This window comes from Arctopsyche grandis, chromosome 6 (genome assembly GCF_051622035.1).
Source record: "Arctopsyche grandis isolate Sample6627 chromosome 6, ASM5162203v2, whole genome shotgun sequence".
Lineage (NCBI taxonomy): Eukaryota > Metazoa > Arthropoda > Insecta > Trichoptera > Hydropsychidae > Arctopsyche > Arctopsyche grandis.
The window spans coordinates 22848650-22869759 of record NC_135360.1 but is presented as its reverse complement, the minus strand read 5'-3'; the positions used below and the strand labels follow the sequence as shown (position 1 = coordinate 22869759).

Genomic DNA, 21110 nt, shown 5'->3' with positions numbered 1-21110 from the left:
ATTGCGGCTCCGAGTGCTTGAGTGCCACTCTCCGGCTTTGCAAGCAAAAGAGGATGTTGATGAGTGATACGAGGACGTTTCGCGCAGATGATGTATGAATGTCATTTGCAATTCCCTTTATCTATGGTTATTTCATACGACTGTATGTTGTTTTTGTATTTTTTTAAATCAATTTCGAAATAGAATACTCACGTTGGATGTTCAGTTTGATTACTTTATCCATGACGTCGTTCGCGTATTTGGATAATTGTAGGGCTTGACACGTGAAATTCCCTTTATCTTCCAGTGACACTTTCTTGATTGTGAGTCCTTTATCTGTCAGGCGGTACTTTGGATTGGACACTAAAAATAAAAAAAATGGAAATATATATTTCTCATCCGAAGAAAATTCATATTTTAGGATATTTAAATGATTTAAATTATATTTGGTTGAACAAAAAATATTCCATCGATGTAATTAGCATTTGCATAAATACGAGCATTTAACTAATTACTACAGTTTTTGTTGCGTACGTTAAAATGCTTTTCGAAATTGTTTGAAAAATCGCATTATAAATATTTAATATAATATTTTGAATTAGCACTATATGCATGTAGTATACGATAATAAAAAAATCTATGTCATACTAAAGACATCAATAGTTTATTTAAAAAAAAAAATTCAGCAAATTTAATATTTTTTTAAGCGCTTTCATTCCATTTTCCAAAGTGCATATAAAATATTTCATCGAAAACTTTTATTTAAATTGGGCTTTATTAAACTTTGAGTATTGAACAATTTAATACAAAAACGCTTTGTATTTTCAATGGTATGTTCTTAACAATAATTGGTTATCGTTCATTTTTTTCTTAATTCGAATCAGAAGCTTGTTGGCATAAAACTTTTATTTTAAAGTATTTCTACGAAAATAAATCAGGCACAGTTATATATGAAGAACAGGAGGTATAAAAAATACTGACAAATGAGAGTTAATTATTTTTTAAACATTGTAAAAAGAGGTTACTAATAAATTTCCAAATTTATTGACATTTAAAAAAAAATCTTCAAGTCATTATCATCATACACGGGTACCATTCGAGCATTTCTTTCGTCCATCTATCGTCTGTTCTTCTAGCTACGTAACCTGGCCATTACCATTTCAATCTCTTTACTCCCATCATTACACCAACCACCTTTATCATACTTCTAATAAACGTATTCCGTTTTCAATCTCTTCTTGCTATACCAAGCAAATATACCTTATGCATAATTCTGGCGTTCAAAGCCCAAATTTGGCATCCATAAGTCATCACTGCCAATACACTTTGATTTTATATTCGAAAACGACATTCTTTTGCCGAAATGCACTCCATCCTAATTTCATACGTCTCTTTATTTCATCTTCTGTATATAGTTTTAATATACCTTTGTATACAACATACGTATGTTTATTGATTACAATAATTTTAAAGTAATGTAGTTCAAAGTGGAACTTTTTAAATTTCAATAAAAAGTCTATATGCTTACACACTCATAAATGAGTTAACACTCAGCGATAAAAAAATCTAAATTTTCAATTTAATTCAACAAAAGGTACATGTAAAGATAGTCTATGTACATACATAGATAGTAATGCAATTTAGAGCATCATATACAGGTATTGAATGACTAACGTATGTAAAAGCATACCCAAGCACTCTGCCAACCCACTTCGACGCTTTGAAAGGTTTGACAGAATCGAACACCATATTCTTTATACCGAACACACACAAAAACACACACATGCATGCGGATGCTGCCGGGGAGAGGGATATCTCGCAAATAAAATAAAAAAATATTGAAAAATTTCCGGAGTATCCCAAAAGTTAGGATGGCGAACGTTGCCCCATTACGGATTGTTAAATGGCGCGAAGTCGATAATCTTCCGAAAGGCACATACATGCTTTGAATGGAAAATCACTTTTCTTCGGGTTCATTTGATCCCGCATTCATAAATCAGGGTCGCTTGTTCGGCCCTAATAGCCCTCGGAGTAACCTGCCCCCGTTTTTCTCACACCCCACCCCCTTTTTCTTCTTCTCCCGCGGAACGGATTGAGTGTAGTGTAAACGTTCGGTGAAAGGCTAGTGCTCTCGTGGGGTCGCTTGATATGTTTACCCCCGCCCGAGGTGAGAATTGACAGCCGAGGGTCTTCTTCTTCTTCTTCTTCTTCCCACGTTTCCCTCCCACACCCCTTTTTAGTTTCCCTCCGTTGAACCCTTTTCCCGATTTTCTCAGGTCTCGACCCTTCACTACGAAAGTACACAAAACGCGCGAGCGCCCTTTTTACTCTCTTTCTCTCTGCCCGACCCCCCGGAAGTTCTACGCCAATGCCGCGGGAAAACTCTTCCTTCTAAACAACTTGAGGTCAGCGAAAGCTCCATGCTATATTGAGAAATAAAGGTCTTATTGCTAGTGAAACTAATTTTGGAGCTTCCTCTTGTTTACAGTTGATCTCTTGAGGAATTTACAAGGTGAATCTTTTATTTTATATTGCCCAATATGTACATATGTATGTATATAAATTCAGTATTATATATATGGAAGTCGAATTTAAATGTCTTCAAAAATAATTGGATGAATCGAAATATATATTTTTTTTAATTCTAAATTAGTTAATTAATTTAAGTACATATATATTTTTAAGATCATTTAAAATTATTAATAGGTTTTTGAACTATTTTTCTCATTATATATGTAGATACTATACACAAACATTAAAATAAGATAATATTATAAATACTTAATAAAATTAATAAAATAAAATGGAAAATGATCAGTAGATCAGTAATTATTATAATATGTATTATGAATATAATTTATATTCAATAAAAAGCATTACAAACAACTGTATAATTAAGATAGTAAATCGTATACCTAATTTTGAAATGAATATTTCGGTGAACAATGTTCAAATTTATTGAGATAAAATGTGATTAAAAATTATTTTTGTGAATATTTAGATAATAATATTGAATGTAATCTTATATAAACACACTTTGTAAACTACAATCAAGTCTGTGGCTTTATTGTGACAAAATGTTTTGTATATTCAAATACCACATTTCAGCATTGAGGTACATTTCTAAAACTTTGGCCTTGTTTATACCGTTTTTCCGCTTAATTTTAAACTAATAAAAGCTTTGAAAACTTTCAAAACCAAAGCCAAAGTTTTGCTTCGACCGTATTGTAGTACTTGTAAATACAAAATATGTACTTAAAATTCAAATATCAATCTTGTTAAACAATTAATTAAAAAATAAATTCAAATAGACTTCACCACTTGAAAATAATTATTTTGCAGGTATTTATTTTTGCTCCAATCTATGAATTTAATGCGGCAAGAAACTTTCACCAAACTTTCATAGAAATTCAAAAAATTAAAGGAACAAATTAAGTGGGCATTCACTCATTCCGCAAAAAGCGCAAACTTAAGCCATTCAAAATCTTAATTAACCACACTGCTGTTTCTATTATTATAAAATCTGAGATTACAATATGCAAATAGAGGCAACACAAAACTTATATTATATATACATATATAATAAACAAAATAATATAAAAATACATATAAACTTACTGTTTAGAGGCATTCCGTTGAAATACCAGTTTACGGTTGGCGTGGGATCTCCTCTGACAGAACATGTTATTTTACCCTCCTTATCCTCTCGAGCTACTTGAACATCGTCCGTGTCCACGAACGATATGCGCTCTGAAAAATAAAACAATACAATTTTTATTTACGGCGTCTTTTTCTCGAGAAAATCATTATTCAATTGTGAAGTCTTCTTATTCGACCGAACGGGGGAATTGTTTACACAGATGGTCAATAAGGGAATATGGATATGAGGAAAGTGGACTGCGACACTGTCCCAGCAATAATTCAACAAAACAATGAAATATGCACGGATAAAGTGCTTCTTCTTCTTATTGCATAATTTATGTGTGTTTATCAGAAATAAAGTAGTAGCCGCTCTACGAAGGGTTACGTTTCAATTTCATCTCGTTGGCAAATAAGCTAATTCTGATTCTTTCCAAGGCTCGAGTCCGTGCATATACTCCCTTTTCAATTCGTCATGTTCTACTTACTTAGACGCGTAGGTAATTTATTTATTTATATTTAATCCCGACGAAAGTTTCCCAAAGAAACTCCATCTCGTTTTGTCCGTCAACGCCAACAAACAGTTGCAAATAATTAAAATGACTTTGTTTTGCGCATTCGAAACGTTTTCGCTGTATAATTAATATTGAAGATGAGTTTTGAGAGACATCAACGCAAACATTGTCTCGTTTGTTGGCATTTCTTAAAGAACGAAAACACTTGAAAATTGTTAAAAGCATATATTTGTCTCAACTGAAATCACTATGGATGAGATGTTTATTTATTTATTTAATAGCAAATTGCTAGTGAATATTTAACAAATAACAAAAGTAACAACTGAAAATAATAACTATAATATAACATAATTAACAAAACTATAATTAGTAACCATAACATGAGGAGAATCTTTATACAAAAAAATATTATAAAAGAAACTTTTAAATGTAATATTATCATATCTAGATTTTAGAACGATTGTGCCACCAAATATTTCCTAATATATTATAAGACATCCCGTGACTTCTTTGTAATTAGGTCAAACATTTTTTTTCATATACATATGTTTCAAAAGCTGAGTTACCTGTATGATGAGTAGATATGTTTGTATGTGTGTACTGTTGAATTTTTTTTTTCATCCACTTTAGAAAATCCTGTTCGTCCAGCCTCATATTTCACGAAGTCTAGCCGTACCAGGTGTAGCGGCAAACTCGAGATTTATAAACCGGATAACTCATTTATCATATATGCGCGCACCTCACAATTTTCTACCGAGCGAACCCTTTCTCGCCCACTGGGGTATTTTTCGCCGTGGAGAGCAGGTGTCGTCAAAAACTCGGCCGCATTACGTATTCAACCGTCGACGAAGAAAAAAAAAAGTAGATAACCACCGGATAAAGCTTTCTAAACTCGGGAGAGGCAGAGGATAAATTTTTCTCTCGTCTCAAATTAAACAGCGTAGGGACTCGCGGTAGAGATTGAAAGATTGCCGCAATCGAAATAGTTGCGAATGCGGGTGAGTTCGAGAGTAGGGAGAAGGAGAAGAAGTTGGTTTTGAGGAATTTAGGAAAGTTTGGCAGGATTTAAACTTTTTTAATTAGCGCAGAATGTGAGTGAGCTTTCACAGCAGCGCGTTGTGAAAGCTCGTGAGAAAGCTTTCACGTGTATTGTGAAATATAATCATCTTCGGTGATATAAATACAGGTCTGAGACTCTTGTATATAAATACACATAGAAAATTAAAAATATAAATTGTTCAAAACAGAAATTATTTCAATGAAAATATTATTTCACGGGAAAATATATGTACTTGTTGAAAATGAACTGATTTTAAAATGTTTGTAGGTATACTGTATCTCATAAATTTATTTAAGAAGTCCACATAAAAATCTACTTTAGAAGTTCACAGTAGATTTACATGAATATATACATATGAAATTTACATTTTCAGCTTACAATAGAATGAATGGATTCGTTTTATTGATTGTGACGGTGAGACGAGTCTAAACTTTTAAATGAGATTTACTCAGCATCTGGTCGTTGAAAAAACCTGTCCGAACTTTAAATTCGTTCGATAATTTGTAGGTTATGTCAATTCTCTCCTGACCGCCTTACATGCATATATTTTTATTTTATATTTATTACATACATACATACATCATATATGCCATTACCCCAAGACGACAAATACACATGGTTAGATCATTTATGTACATAAATACTAATATTTTCCACCTTGGTGAGCGTAGATTATCGGATATTATTATAACCTATTTGTTTGGTAGCCTGCGCTCATCATTATTTTCATAATTGAATGTGATGTATGAGTAGAATTTGGGCTATCTCCTTCCATTTGTGCCTCGCTGAGTTGTTTTGTCATATATTATATTATAAATTTTATTTTATTCTTTTATTCCTCATTTTTATGTACTATTTTTTTCTGGTTTTTTATTATATTTTTTCTGCTTTTGCATCTATTAATTTTTTTCTCTCTTGTTTTCTTATATAGGCCATTGTGGTGCATTAGGTCCTGTAATGCCACAATGGTCCAAAACTATAAATAAATTATAAAAAAATAACTAGTAAACTAAGAAGTTTTCAAACATAACAGTACAATAGAGACATCTATGGACAATCAACAAATTTTTTGCTGCACAGCAAATTTGCGAGAAATACAATATGTAGGTAGCATTTATAAGATTCAATAAATTCAAGATGCTAATAACTCGAATTTGCGAGAAATTTGCGGGAAAGATGCCAATTTATTGGATCCGTCACAATAATTAAGCTAGAAAAATAACCGAAAAATTCTAACACGAACGATCGATCTGTGTTTTAATAAAAACAAGATCTCATCAGCAAAGTATTTCGCCAGGATTTAATCCCACGTCTTCTTTACTGGTATGCAATAGCTCTATCGGTGCAATATGCTGTTGCTATGTGGTATGAATAACAAGGGTTCGACATGTAATCGTAATTGAAAAATAGTTCGAATTTTTATATTCATATATATGTATGTATTATATACAGATTTCTTTTAAAAAGGTCATTAATTTAAAGCTTATTTAATTAGTAGGTAAGCAAATAGTAGCCAAACCTTAAACAAAGTTTATAATGGAACAATGTTTATATGACCTTTTTCTCTTGTAATGAACTTAGTGAACTTTTCTACAGTACAATATATGTATGTACATATGTACATATACGATTTTTTTTCATCTTACAAAATTTCTTACTACATTTCATATTACAATAGTCGTATAATGAAAAGTCAGAAAAATCCTTGCGTCGGTTTTCCGAATCGATTCTTTCCACTAATAGGATAAATCTGACATTAATTAAATATTCCATTTGAGAAGTTTATCGCTATTTTCGACGTGAGCGAGGTTGAATTTCAAGGGTCGAAAGCTTGAAGGGTTCGGCTGGCAAGACCCGCAGAATTATGATCGGACATCTTAAAGTTGGATTAGATGAGTCTGAAAGCCTCTGCAAGACGCCTATGCCATGTTCGAAAATCGCCTTCCATACATAGAGGTAGTACACTCCACAGCCGCTAATGAAATCTCGTTCTTCAAATAACCCCATCAAACTTATATACACACCTACACATATTGATACATTATGTTTGCGGAGAAGTTCGCACGTAGGAAACGACCCAGTAAATTCGTCGATTATACGCCTTCGGTCCCAAGTAAGTATACTCATTAATTTTTATACTGTTATATTATACAATATATATATTGTTAATCACGGGAGTGATTACGTATCGGATTATATTGTTATATTATTATTGTTACATATGTACGTATTTTATTGTGTGTACTATATCTATCTATTTGTGTTTGAGGGATAACATCTGGTTCCGCAATCAGGAAATTAAACAGATGCAACTGATCGTGGTAGTATTGTACTGGTATTGATCAGCCGAGAATATTATATATGGGTCTATTATTTATTTGTGACATTGCCGGTAGCTGTGGTTCGCAAAGTTTATCTTAACGAGCGCTCCCAGAACGCTTAAAACAGATTTATTATATAAAATAAACTAGCAATACTGCGGAAAATTAAATAAAAACATTTACCAAGTAATTCAGTAGAATTAACTTATATGGAATGGTCATTTCAAAATTTTTTTGAATTCTCGAAATAATCAAAACGTGAAATAATTTGAATGCATATATAGATAATTACGGATTACAAACTCCATTACTACCACATTATTCTATTATAAACATTTTAAAACTTTAATGCCATTTTGAAGGAGGAAAAAATAAGTACTCAAATGGTTGACAAAATAGTGTAAAAGGATGCAAAGTAGACCACATGTGAAATGAATGGACTAAAAAACAGTGTATGAGATTTGATGCAACATGCAATGAATCAGAACAGAGACGAATGGAAGCATGTAGAAGAGGTCTTTATCCAGTAGTAGAATATGAATGACTATAAATTGGTTCCGCGAACAAACTTTCACGGGATAAACGTTCATTGACATAATTTACCGGATAAAAGGTTCGTTAAATGTTCATACGTAATAACGTTCAAGGATAAAAATTTTACACAAAATAACGTATCTATGAACGTTTAACGGGTGAAGATTTTTATCTGTGACGTTTTCTCCGTGAAAGTTTTCACCATGAACGTTTTCGCCGTGCACGCTATTTCATGTGAACATTTTACTCATGAAAGTTCTGATGCGTGCACTTTCTATTGGGTACATTATATCACTGAACGTTTTGCCTTCGTTTCGTTTTTTCATTTACGAAGTTACACCTTGTATCGTTACAATTTTTGTATCGAAATAAAAATAACAATTTTTGTCTTTATGTTAATGATAATATGGGGTTAATACAAATATTTAGATCTACTACGTCTATAATTATAAAGGAAAGGATATATGCTATTTTGCAGTCAAAATGTTTTTCTATTAAAAATAAATAATAATATTAATTTAATTATGTTGATATACATAAATATACATGAGCACTAAGAAAGACTATATTTTAATTAAACTTCATTATATTATACATAAATTCTCGGAAACTTACAAAGAAAAAGCAAAATTTCCACTGGCAAATAAACAACTCAGTGGCATCATAGTTGTAAAAGTTTCCCCGGCGAATAAAACATCTCAGACCACAAACAGAAAAATCATCTCGCACCAAAATCACAAAGCGAGCTTTACCTTCCGAATTTACATACGAAAATTCCAGATAACACATCGGAAGAGCAGTCGACTCATCTCATAAATCACGCAGCTCCAAAGCGGAGATGCGCCTGCATTTGTAGCATGTGCATCCGAACAAATGCTGCAAAATCCACACAGTCGGTTTGTGCGGCGGTTTTTCTTCGCTTTTTACACGGTACAAGTGCTGCTCCTCGCTAAAGTTTTTCCAGATTTTCCGACGAGCGAGAACCTACGGGCGTACTTACATATGTACATACATAGAAGTAGTAGATATTCGCAGCGGTCCTCTCCGATATGCCCGAGGTTTCTCCCGCAAGTTATCCGGGGCACGTGAGCGGCTTTTCCGCGGGAAAACTCGTCGCGTCGCAGCCGACCCCGCATATTGATGTCCCCATTTGAATCTCAATGCCCCGTTTATACATTCAATTTGATACTCCATCGACATTGTCGGATCGATATTAACACGACGCCGGTCGAGGTTGATCCGCAATCCGAACAATGAACCTACTCGAAGTTACAGTTCAACGTTTCGCCCATTTCCATTTGCATAAATGTACATATGTACATGGTAGATACGTTTTCATATGACCTAAAAAAAATAAACGTGGGAAAAGCTCACGGCACATCGTGTGCATTCTATGTGAATACTATAAGAGTGTCTACTAAAACATTGTGAGTATATTTGTGCCATGTACTTCTTTATTTAAAATTATTTATATTTTACCATTTCGCCATTACGGCGTGTCCCTGAACGATACTAATGGTATTAAACTTCATCATATATAAACATATCTACATATATTGTATATATATAGGTATATAAAATTGGATTTGTCTGTCTGTCTGTCACGTATAGGTTCCTAAACCACTCAATCGATTACGATGGAACTTTCAGGATTTGTTGTATGCATGTTCGAGAAGCTTACCGTGAAAAAACCTCTTAATACACAAAAATTTATCGACTTTAAATTTCAATTTCAATTTATCTTAATACCAAGTGTAGTCAAGGAAATGTGTTTTTTTGGTAACCACATTATCAGTTAGTTTAATGAGACTTTCGGGTTTGAAGAGACGTTAGTAGAGCTCCAATCATCACTTGAAATGGTAACGGGAACGCATCGGGAACGTAACAGGAACGCATCGGGAACGGAAACGGGAACGGGAACGGGAACGGGAACGGGAACGGGAACGGGAACGGGAACGGGAACGGGAACGGGAACGGGAACGGGAACGGGAACGGGAACGGGAACGGGAACGGGAACGGGAACGGGAACGGGAACGGGAACGGGAACGGGAACGGGAACGGGAACGGGAACGGGAACGGGAACGGGAACGGGAACGGGAACGGGAACGCAACAGGAACGCAACAGGAACGCAACAGGAACGCAACAGGAACGCAACGGAAACGGAAACGGGAACGGGAATGGAAACGGGAACGGGAACGGAAACGGAAACGGAAACGGAAACGGAAACGGAAACGGAAACGGAAACGGAAACGGAAACGGAAACGGAAACGGAAACGGAAACGGAAACGGAAACGGAAACGGAAACGGAAACGGGAACGGGAACGGAAACGGAAACAGGAATTGTATGCTTCATTCTGGCATTGCAACGCATGCCGGGTTCAGCTAGTAGAATATAAATTTGAAATCATATTAAAATAGTAGACAGAATGGTTTTCTGTCAATTTGATGAGGAACCGTTTCAACAATTAAATCAAATGAATTGCTATGCTCCAATAGGAAACAACCGACTTGGAGTCACAAATATCCGAGCATGAATAGCAGCACTACAGATAATACTCGGAATCAATGTGTTCCCCAGGTCAGACTGAAATTAAGGAACGGATGGCGATTCTCTTGGGTAGTATGTATGTATAATATCTTAAATAAATATAAATTTGAATGTTAGTAAATTTGCAAATCCACAGTTTTTAGGTTGTAAATGAGTTTTGAAAGAGCTTAAAGCCCGTCATCGGACTCTTATTAAAAACCAACCGGGCAATACCAAGTAAGTATATTTACTATGTATTCTATATGTTATATCAATATATGCAAAACCACCAAACGTATTTGGAAATAGTTGAAGCTATTTGAAGAGCTATTTTCTCCCAACTTCCATCCGTCTAAACAACGCCTAGTATATTTCCACAGTAAATGAATTTTCTCTATGTAAATAGATAATTTTTACCGTAGGACTACCAATTTTTAATTTTGACTCATTTGGTATTGTAACTTAAAAATTTCGGACCGATGAGAAGTGGAGAATTCCAAGTATTTAGGAAAAATGTTTATGGGAAATATCGTTTATGCCAGGTCTATTCGTATTACTGCATGTTCAAACACACAGCTACCTGCCGTTTAAAGGAGGGACACAAAATAGTTCCACGTGGAACTCCTAATTCGTAGAATAAATTCTGTGAGCCGACTTTGGCCTATCATTTGAGATTTGAGAATCTCTGAACCCACCACTACGCAATAGTAAATTTTATAATTTGGTTTGGAAAGGGTTAGAACCGATTGAAAAGTTATTTTCAATTTTCATCCGCCCAAGAAACGTTGGGCAAGATAGTAATTAATACAAATAAAATGAAATATTCATCAAATTGAGATATCATTTCTAATAAATTTCAAAACTTATGTTATACATGTAATAACCATGTAAAGTTTATAAAATATTAAGCTGGCTGGCTAGCGCCTTGTCCATACAAACGTACTATACTTCTACCTTCCTCAATTATGGCACTAGAGAAATTATTTTTTAATATGCTATGGATATCCACCATTGAAGTGCATCTACCGTTTTATTTTTTTGATTAATTATTTTTTATATGAGCCAAACATCTATAAAATCGCCTCTTTTTTACACCCACGAAACGAGTCCAGCGTGCTTATTTAACGCTCGATTTAAAAAAAAATACGCCGATAGATGCACAGAAAGTATTTTTCTTATACCGATGATGAATTTTTTTTTAAAATTGGTTCAGTTTTGGAGGAGAAAATAGTAAAATACTAAACCTCGATTTTGTCAATTTAAAATACGTTTTATCTGGTCGAAGCGCAACTGTCGCATTCTTTCAATATATATATTGATATATATTGTCGCATTCACTCAATATATATATCGAAGAAGGGAACGGTAACAAAATTAAGGTTTCAGGTGTACAGCCCTCTTAAACCTTGTAAAGTTTATAAAATATATTTGTAAAGTTTTATGAGTATTACTGTAGTAATATTGAGGTCTATTTTCACATCCTACATTATATATGTACATTAGTTTTGGGCCCGTTGATTTCAACGGGTGGTTTCGGAAAGGATTTGATACATGAATTAAAATAAAGTTTTATGTTAAATATAAATAATAAATACAAAGACACAGGCTGTGCTCGATGCGCTATTCTCTTTTTTTAACAAATATCGTTAAAATATAATTAATTTAATATTAATATATTAAAATTGAAATAAAATAAAATAACTTAATATAAGAAAAAGTTCAAATTATATAGTTACATTACATATGTATATGTGTCATTTAGAACACTGAATCTAGGGGCGGCCGTGATCCGCTGTTAGAGCGTCCGCGCCGATAATCGTACTCGCTATTTCGGTTTCAATTAATTTTAATTAAAATATTTATATTTATTTGTTTAATATGAAAACAAAAAAAATGGTTCAAAACCTCCCTAAAAAAATTATTATTACATATTTTTATATGACGAGAAAGAAACAATTTCAATTAATGTTTAAAAAAAAATGCCAATTGAAAATTCGATGATGGCTTCGTCGCTAACTCTCTGAACTCAAGGTCCGAATGAATTTATACAAAATTTCGGCTTTTTATCGATTCATTATTACGTTCGGCTAGATTTAGGACACACACAGAATAACGTCTTTATATATATAGAACAATGAAAGATAATTCGTTATATAATACATCGAACTTCCAGTATGAAAAAAAATCTGGAAAACTTCACATCGAACATGATTCTTTCTGCCTTGCCTTTAAAAAAATACATTACCGATACACAAAACTTTAATATTGCTTAGGTTTGTCGTAAATTCAAAACGAGTTTTGCACATCAAAAAAGAAAATTTGTATACACCAACTAAGGAGTAAAAAGTTGAGCTCTACACGTGTATCTAAAATTTTTTTATTAAACACACGTACACACATACAAAAAAGTTCATTCTTTTCGCAATTTTTGCACACACGCCGCACGTAATAACGATATTTATTCGTTTGAACGTTATTTATTTTTCAATGTGCCAAATCTACGCGCACGTCTAATATAATAAAATATATTTCATATAATCTGCATATATACACGCGAAGATAGTCGAGGAAAAATACACGTTTGCGCAAACGTACATATGAAGGTGAACGGTTATTGTGAAAGATAAAATTTTAATATTTTCCGACTATTTCATCCCCTTTAATTCGAAGTTTCGCACAGGGTGCGTCCCTTTACGGCGCCCGGTGTCAACCCGCGATCGTATTTTTGGCGAATGTGCGAAAATAGCCTTTCCGAACTGAGGAGAAGGAGAGAGAGGGGGTTACTGTGTTCCGCGGAAATTGGGGTTAAACGAAAGGAAGGTCTTTTTTGAGGGAGATCCAAAAAAGGGAAGGAGGGGAGAAAAGCGGAAGCGAGTCCTGACCAAATATGAAATTCCTATTAGCCGTATTTAATGTTTTCATCCTTTTTTAATGACCCGATGAATTTAATTTATGTATAATATTATATATTCACTCAGAAATTGATAATATGTATGTTTAGTCTAATATTTAAATTCTATGAATCAAAATTATTATTGTCTATTATTAAAACATTATGAAAATTATATCTAAAATTTAATCATGTTTATAAATGTGGATTAATTTTAACTTTTCCTGAGACTAATGTATAGTTAAATAGAGTATAGAGTATATGTCTGCATTGACCAACTACCATAATTTGTCACCATTATTTGAATATAATTTCAAATTTATAATAATAATATTATAAATTTATATATAGTAAATGTGTACAAAAGTGGTCATAGGTGCTGCCTTGGCAAAGCAATGACGTAATGACACAATGGTAAAAAAAATGCTAAATTCATATTACTCAGAACATCTTAGCTGATAAATAGGAACCGCATATTTTTCACCCGATCTACAAATAAAAGTCATAAAATGAAATATAATTTCATCATTTGACTTCATACAAAATTTCATACATTTTAAGCATAACCAACTATAAATCAACAGACCAATAAATAATTTGTGTTACTTTAAATGTCATTCTATTCAACCCCATTCACCCTAGCTCTATCCGAGAAAATCTCGGATTTATAGCGATTTTAAAGGCGACATGTATATTTTATTTTATATACATATATACATATATATATAAAGACTTATTTTGTCTCAATGTTATGAAAAAATATTGAAATGCCGTATGTTTCTCTTTTGAAAAAGTAAAAAAATAAAAATTGTATTGAATCATATGTATGTATGTACATTCCCAAATATCCCCAAACCGTCGTTATGACCACATTTTTCATCTCACGGCTTAATATTTATTTACATTATTATTTATTTATAAAAAACAAATACGAAAACCATCACAACTTATGTCAATATTGAAACCAAACAAGTTTCTAAAAATAAATTACAACAATGAAATAAAGATAAAAACATTGAATAGTGGTACACTAGGGATATATGATACTAAGAATAATGAGCAAATAATAGAAATTTAAAGCAAGAATAGGATCAACAAAATATTTCAATGTGAGGAGGAGTATTGCTAAAAGAAGAGCAAGATCTATAGGCATATAAAAAGGAATCACAGGAGAAGTTGGTAGAACAGACATAAATCAATTCAAAATTATCGCTAGGTCACGGTATAGAAATTTTGTGATCGTATTATTAAGACGTTTCATATGTACGTCAGACATCAAGGGTTATTTTATAGCTGAAAAGAAGCCGACGACAATTACGTAGATTTATCATCCTCTGTGTATGTATGTACATATGTACTATACGCATATACGTTTTTTCATATTATTATTATTATCATCATCATTTTATTTTGAACGAGTCTCCGTATAAAAGGTAGCAAATTGTGCCGACGTTCATTAATCAAAACGCAAGGGACGAATTTAACCGGGGGTATAATGTAATAACCCTTATCATTCCTCTTTTCGTTCTCGAAGTGACCCGCTCACGGCCGACGAACATTTTTTACACAGAAATGCTTTTTTGTCATTAGATTTATGGGGGTGTCTTCTTGAACTTTTCTCCGTACGTCAGGCTCGGCCGCATGCTCGCCACCACCCACCCCCTCACATATCAACGCCCAACAGCGAAGAATGAAGAAACGTGATGATTATTATAATATTCTCCCTTTCTGCGGTCATATAAATCAATCCTTTTTTTTATTCGCTCGTCAATATGTTTCATTTCAAGTGAGGGGGGGGGGAGAAAGGACGGAAGTGTCCTTTTGCATGCTTAATCGAAAAAGTTCCCAAACCAAACTCGATTTATTATTATTGTCGAAATTTAATGCGTGCGCATTTTCCGGGGAACAAATTAATTAAATTATCATTCCGCGAGCGTCGAAGATTTATTTTTATTTTACAAACTTTCTCCGGGACAATATATTATTATAAACTTTTCTTTAATGCAAAAAAAACAGCTTATTATCCTTTGGAAATGGGCAAAATCACCCCTCTGAGGATAATTACCACACCCCCCTTATTCACCATAGTACTTAAGCTTATCATCTTATTTTATTTTTACATAAAATAAAATCATTTTAAATATATTGAATGTATGCAAACATGTATTCATAAAAATTCATTAATTAAAATATATTTATTTTACCTGATGAATGTAGAGTATTAATATAGCTTCTTTGTAAATATTATATGTATATCTGAATAAACCTCGTAAATACATAAACGCAATGTTGTGCTCACAAAAAATGTATTAATTACAAACAAACGATAAGTCGATTGTTCAAAACAAAGGTATCAGATAAGTTTTTAATAACAGTTTAATTATAATTTATTGCTCTACATATTTTTTCAATAACCACTGTATTTTTAACGTGTTTTTGATTTTATTTCATTATCTAAATAAATATAATCTTAAAGTTTTAATAATATTTGATGCAATAATCTAGACACGATTACATCGACATTCCGACATCTCAATGCGGAATAATATTAACTTTGATCTAATATTGGTCACAAGAAATGACAAATTCTTTAGATATATGCATTCATTTTATTTACTTTTTAAATTTAGATTACATATGTATATGTATGTATATATAAAATTAAACTGAATACAAATTTGCGTTGCAACCTAAGTATCTGTGGGCATGTTCGGTAATGAATTAGCATTAGATAGGCTACAGGACGAGCCCTTTTTCCGGGGCTATCCCTTCATAAATATCCTCTCTAGACCGGTAATGACGTTATATTCTCGTAGCGGTCAGTTTCAAAAGACGCTACGCCGTAACTTCTCCTCTAACGTCTTTTCATGTCAAACTAATTGTTTGTATATGATTTATATGTATGTTTACCGAAAGCTACCTGAAAATATTTCACCTTGAGATAATACCGCACAAACGAATAAATAACATATCAGAATTCACATACAATACTTTTAGATACTAAAATACATATATTACGTTTTCCGAAATTCGCTCTTATAAGTACGATCGCGCAATATTCAGATTATCGAATATTCGATGCTTTGGTTGCAGATCTCCCATTCGGGGGCTTTTATAAAGCCTTAAAGCTCCGATGCGAGAAACAAAGAGATATCGAGAAAATGCAAACAAAACAACGCGTATCATTTCTATTTATAATATGATCCGAAAACGTATCTTTGGAAAATCAATGGTAGAAAAAGAAAATATGAGGCAATTTCAGTATTAAAACAATAATTGTGCGTTCCTAACATAACATAATAATTCGTGGATATTTAATTTATATTCAATATTTAATGTGAAAACGATTTCAATTTAAAACAACCATACGTTTCGATGCACATCAAAGTAAAATTTTAATGAACATTTAATTCATATATAATTATATTAAATTGAAAAATAATGAATTCAACTGATAAGTTAAGCAATGGTTTTAATATTGAATCGTATCCAACATTCAATTAATATCGCAACGACGGTGAATAATAAATTGATCGGACGCGCGGCACTTCTTTATGGGCTTTTGTATATTTTCCTATTTTTTCCCCTTAGTGATTTTCACTTTATTTTCCGACTGAAGCGACGGATGCTGTAGGTCTTCAATTATATTCCACAAAGGGAATTTTTCCTTGAAGCACCCTTCTACCATTATGATTCATTACTTTTGCGGCCCTATCGAATCGTGCTTGCCGGAACGATTTTTACATCACGACAGCTTTTTTTCGTAACTTTTTCCCTACCTCCATTTTACAATTAAACTTTAAAATACATACATAGTTCCAATACGAATGCAATCGCGTACTTATAATTATACGTCAGCGATTTTGCATACGTTTTATTAACAAATACATCACGTCGTGGAATTCAAAAAAAGCGGAAGCGCAAAAATTCTATTGAATCGAAATCTATTCAACGTAGCTTTGTAAATTTGCGACATAAATCCGGTTAGTTTCGGCCAGTCAAATATGGCAGATCACAATGGGACTGTCGCAAAAAGGCACCAGTTTGATGTATTTCGACGTTGACGCATTTACTTTTGGTCTGCTCGTTGAAACAAAAAGCCAAAAAAGAAAACATAAAATGAAATAGTAACATTTCTCTCGCTAGTATAATATACATGGGCACATACCGAGTCGGATTTAGATGTAAGCTCGCCTCACCAAAAGCATCAAAAAAGTAGTTTGAGCTTTGCAGTCGGTTAATAATACGTCGAAAAGTGCAAGAGAACTTTTCACACTCCATTATGCTCCACGGCTTATTTTTTCCATTCAATATTTTCATCATTTCATATACGAGCGATGGAAAAAAGAATCACTTTTTTCGTTCATTAAATTTTACGATGAAAATTTTGATCATGATATTAATATAAGGATTATATGTAATTTGATTGTATTGTAAAGATAGGAAAAATAAATAGCATAGGAAAATTATAACAAAAGTAAGCTGCCATTCCCTGTAGGCGGAACTTTGAACAAATTTATTATGTTACTTAATCTTAAACTGAAACTTATAGATATGAAATTTTAGTTTGATATACTGAACCGTTTCGGTAAAAGTTCAGCAGAAGCTTAGGAGTGAAAGCACTACTTCCTGCTGATAAAAAACATAAAAAAAAATACAATTTTCTAAAATTAACTATATCTATTAAACAATGTAAAAAAATCAACATAATCCATCAAAATAATTGAGAAGATCTAAAACGTACCACTACTTTCAATCGAATAAAATTTTTGAAAAATAATTACAACATAGGGGTTAGCATTTCATTGACCAATACGAATTTCATCATGACAGGATTTAAATTGTTTGAACTATCTCCAAAATACACAGACACATGACATAATTTAAAACGCATATATGAGCCGCTATATTTGAAAGTGACGGAAGCCTAATTTTCAATTCCAAAAACACTCTTTCAGTTTCAATTAATCCACAAATTGTTATCACTACTTTTAGTTCGATACATCCTTTTATCACCAGTATTTTTAAATATTGCTAAGCGCAAAACATTATATTTAATGTTTTGCGAAAAATTTCTCGAAATGAAGAATAGTAGACGTATGCAACTTTCAAATATAACGGCTCATATGTACATATGTATGTTTAATAAAATCGATACTGAATACACATGAATCAGAATCTCGTAAAATTTCTGACAAACAAAATACATATATATATATATATATATATATATATATATATATATATATATATATATATATATATATATATATATGTATATATATAAATAAAATATTTATTGATACTTCGTATATGTACATATATGTACATATGTATGTATGTAGATAAAGCAAAAACCACCACTGTGGAGAGGTTTTATAACATCTCAAAAAATAAAAATTAAATTAATTCGAATTGAATCATTCAAACACAATAAGAAAACCTAACATCGGTATACATACATACATTGTAGGTTTCTCGTATATTTTCTTAGCGAATCTCTCGCAGGCCTAATAATATTTGCGCTACGAACGCGCCTAAACAAGGCCAGCTATCCCAAAACTTAGGACGTGTTTACACGATGTTGCGAAATAGCGTCCGAGAGATGTTGAATCGTGTGTGTGTATACATATATACATACGTACATACGTATGTGTCCACATGCTAACGTGTTAAACAGAGCGAGGAGAACACATCAGGGTTTAATTTGCGAAAAGCTCCCCCCCGACCCGCATAGGTTTTACTATTATTTGTCCTGTCGCATTTGCGGTCGTGGCAGTCCACTTTTTCCGGACTTTCGGGGACCATTTTGCACGCCGTTGCAGGCGTTAAACCAAAATAAAATGTACGTTCCAGAATATACATACATACATATATGTACATATGTATTTACGCACGCACACACACACACACTCGCATGTACATAACCCGTGTGCATCCTAATTCGACGGGTTACATCTTGTGGCGTGCTATCCCACTGAGATTCGGGAAAAATTTGAATTTTATTCTGCATGTACAGAAGTAAAACTTCTTGGTGCAAAATTGACTGCACACATACATACTCGTACATACATCTGTAGTACATATGAGGTATGTAAATAAAGTAGTGAAACTGTTTTTTTAATAATATATAGTTAGCAGTTTGGCTTAATGGTAGCGTATATATTTAGCACCACTGAGGTCAAAGGTTCGAGTCCTCGCCACTGCTGGTTAGATTTGTGGGTTTTATGACTCCAAATCGATCGTTTCTCTATCAGAGTTTGCCAATTTTATCTGATCATTGCTGAAACGGTCCCTGAAAATTGGTATTAGATCTAATCCTGTTGTCACAAAAATCTGCCTGTGTATAATTTGTAATAATTATACACAGGAATCTGAAATCTATAGATATCTCTAAAGACATCTCTATAATTTCGTATTTATTATATGTATAAAAATTGTATACAAAAAAAATCTAAAAATAATCCATAGATGTCTCTATGATTATTATTTCTGATTAATTGTTATATGCTATATATTCTGATTGTATATGTATGTATGTATTACTGTATTTCTGATTTATGATTGTTTATGTATTCTGTATTTCGTTAACGTACACCCGTCGCATTGGAGAAAATCTGTAATGGCGAGTGTATATTGATTTGTAACAATAAAATAAAATAAATAAAATAGTACGGTTTGCTGGTCTTCTGCAGGAAAACCAGCCAAGCCAAATCAATAAAATAAAATATAAATAATATAAATATAAATTATCATCTAATTTTTGAGCTCTTTTCGTGCGATATCCTTGATGTCCCTATTTCCATTTTTAAATTGTTTATACCACCGATGACACTTTTTAGTTTCAGAATATCCCCGTTAGAATCGGTGCTTCGTTTGCCTTCATTACTTGGTCCAACATAAACAGCATCAAATGACGTAAGTGACTTTCCTCTATTATTGGTTTCGACATCCTTCCTCAGGTAGATTTTTTTTTTCAGGTAGAAACAATAAATTAACAACAACAGCTTCAACATATAACAACATTTAAGTGTTTACTAGAACGTGTCTCGACACAAACTGACTACGAAAGAGCATGTCGAAAAATTTTGATTACTTTTCGGTCCGCCTAATATAATAATATAAAGTGAGTGCGGTTTGGCCTGGGCCGTTTATATTAAATGGAAATTCTCAAAAAAAACACAAAACATAATTTATTATTACCATAACGTTGCATCTTAGTTTTAGTTGTTGACATACGCTACATGCGGAATTCGTTTCCCGCACTTTGTCTGAAAGTGATGTTATCATGTGTCCGTATTGGTGTTGAGAAAGGTGGAAGGTAAGCCCAACCGGCCTTGTTTTGTGCAAACTCGGGCCGCAACCAGGCTCAAACCAGGCGAGATTGGACATTCCTGAGCGATATCCTCCCTCCCTTCTATACTTTAATAACCAATACATACAAAATACAAAGGATTCCTACTTTTATTCTTAAAAATTGTGTAACGCATCACTACTTTTTCTACATAAGCCAAGTCTTTTTTTATGCAGTATCCCGCGGAACGCATCTATCGCATAAAAAGAGAGTGTACATACATACTAGCAGCGTGGTCTAATGGTAGTTCCACTAGTGGCTGCTGGCCAGATATTGATTTGTGACTCCGG

The 21110-nt window shown here is 32.9% G+C and overlaps 1 protein-coding gene across 1 annotated transcript in view; it reads right to left on the bottom strand.

The window, feature by feature from the left end:
- LOC143912652 (neural cell adhesion molecule 1-A-like) overlaps positions 1-21110 on the bottom strand; it is a 186173-nt gene that overhangs the window by 16003 nt on the left and 149060 nt on the right. Inside the window, exons 4-5 of the mRNA XM_077431948.1 lie at positions 3598-3729; positions 193-342 (exon numbers count right to left, since the gene is read on the bottom strand). Coding sequence (XP_077288074.1) covers positions 193-342; positions 3598-3729 — 282 coding nt within the window. The remainder of the gene's footprint in view (positions 1-192; positions 343-3597; positions 3730-21110) is intronic.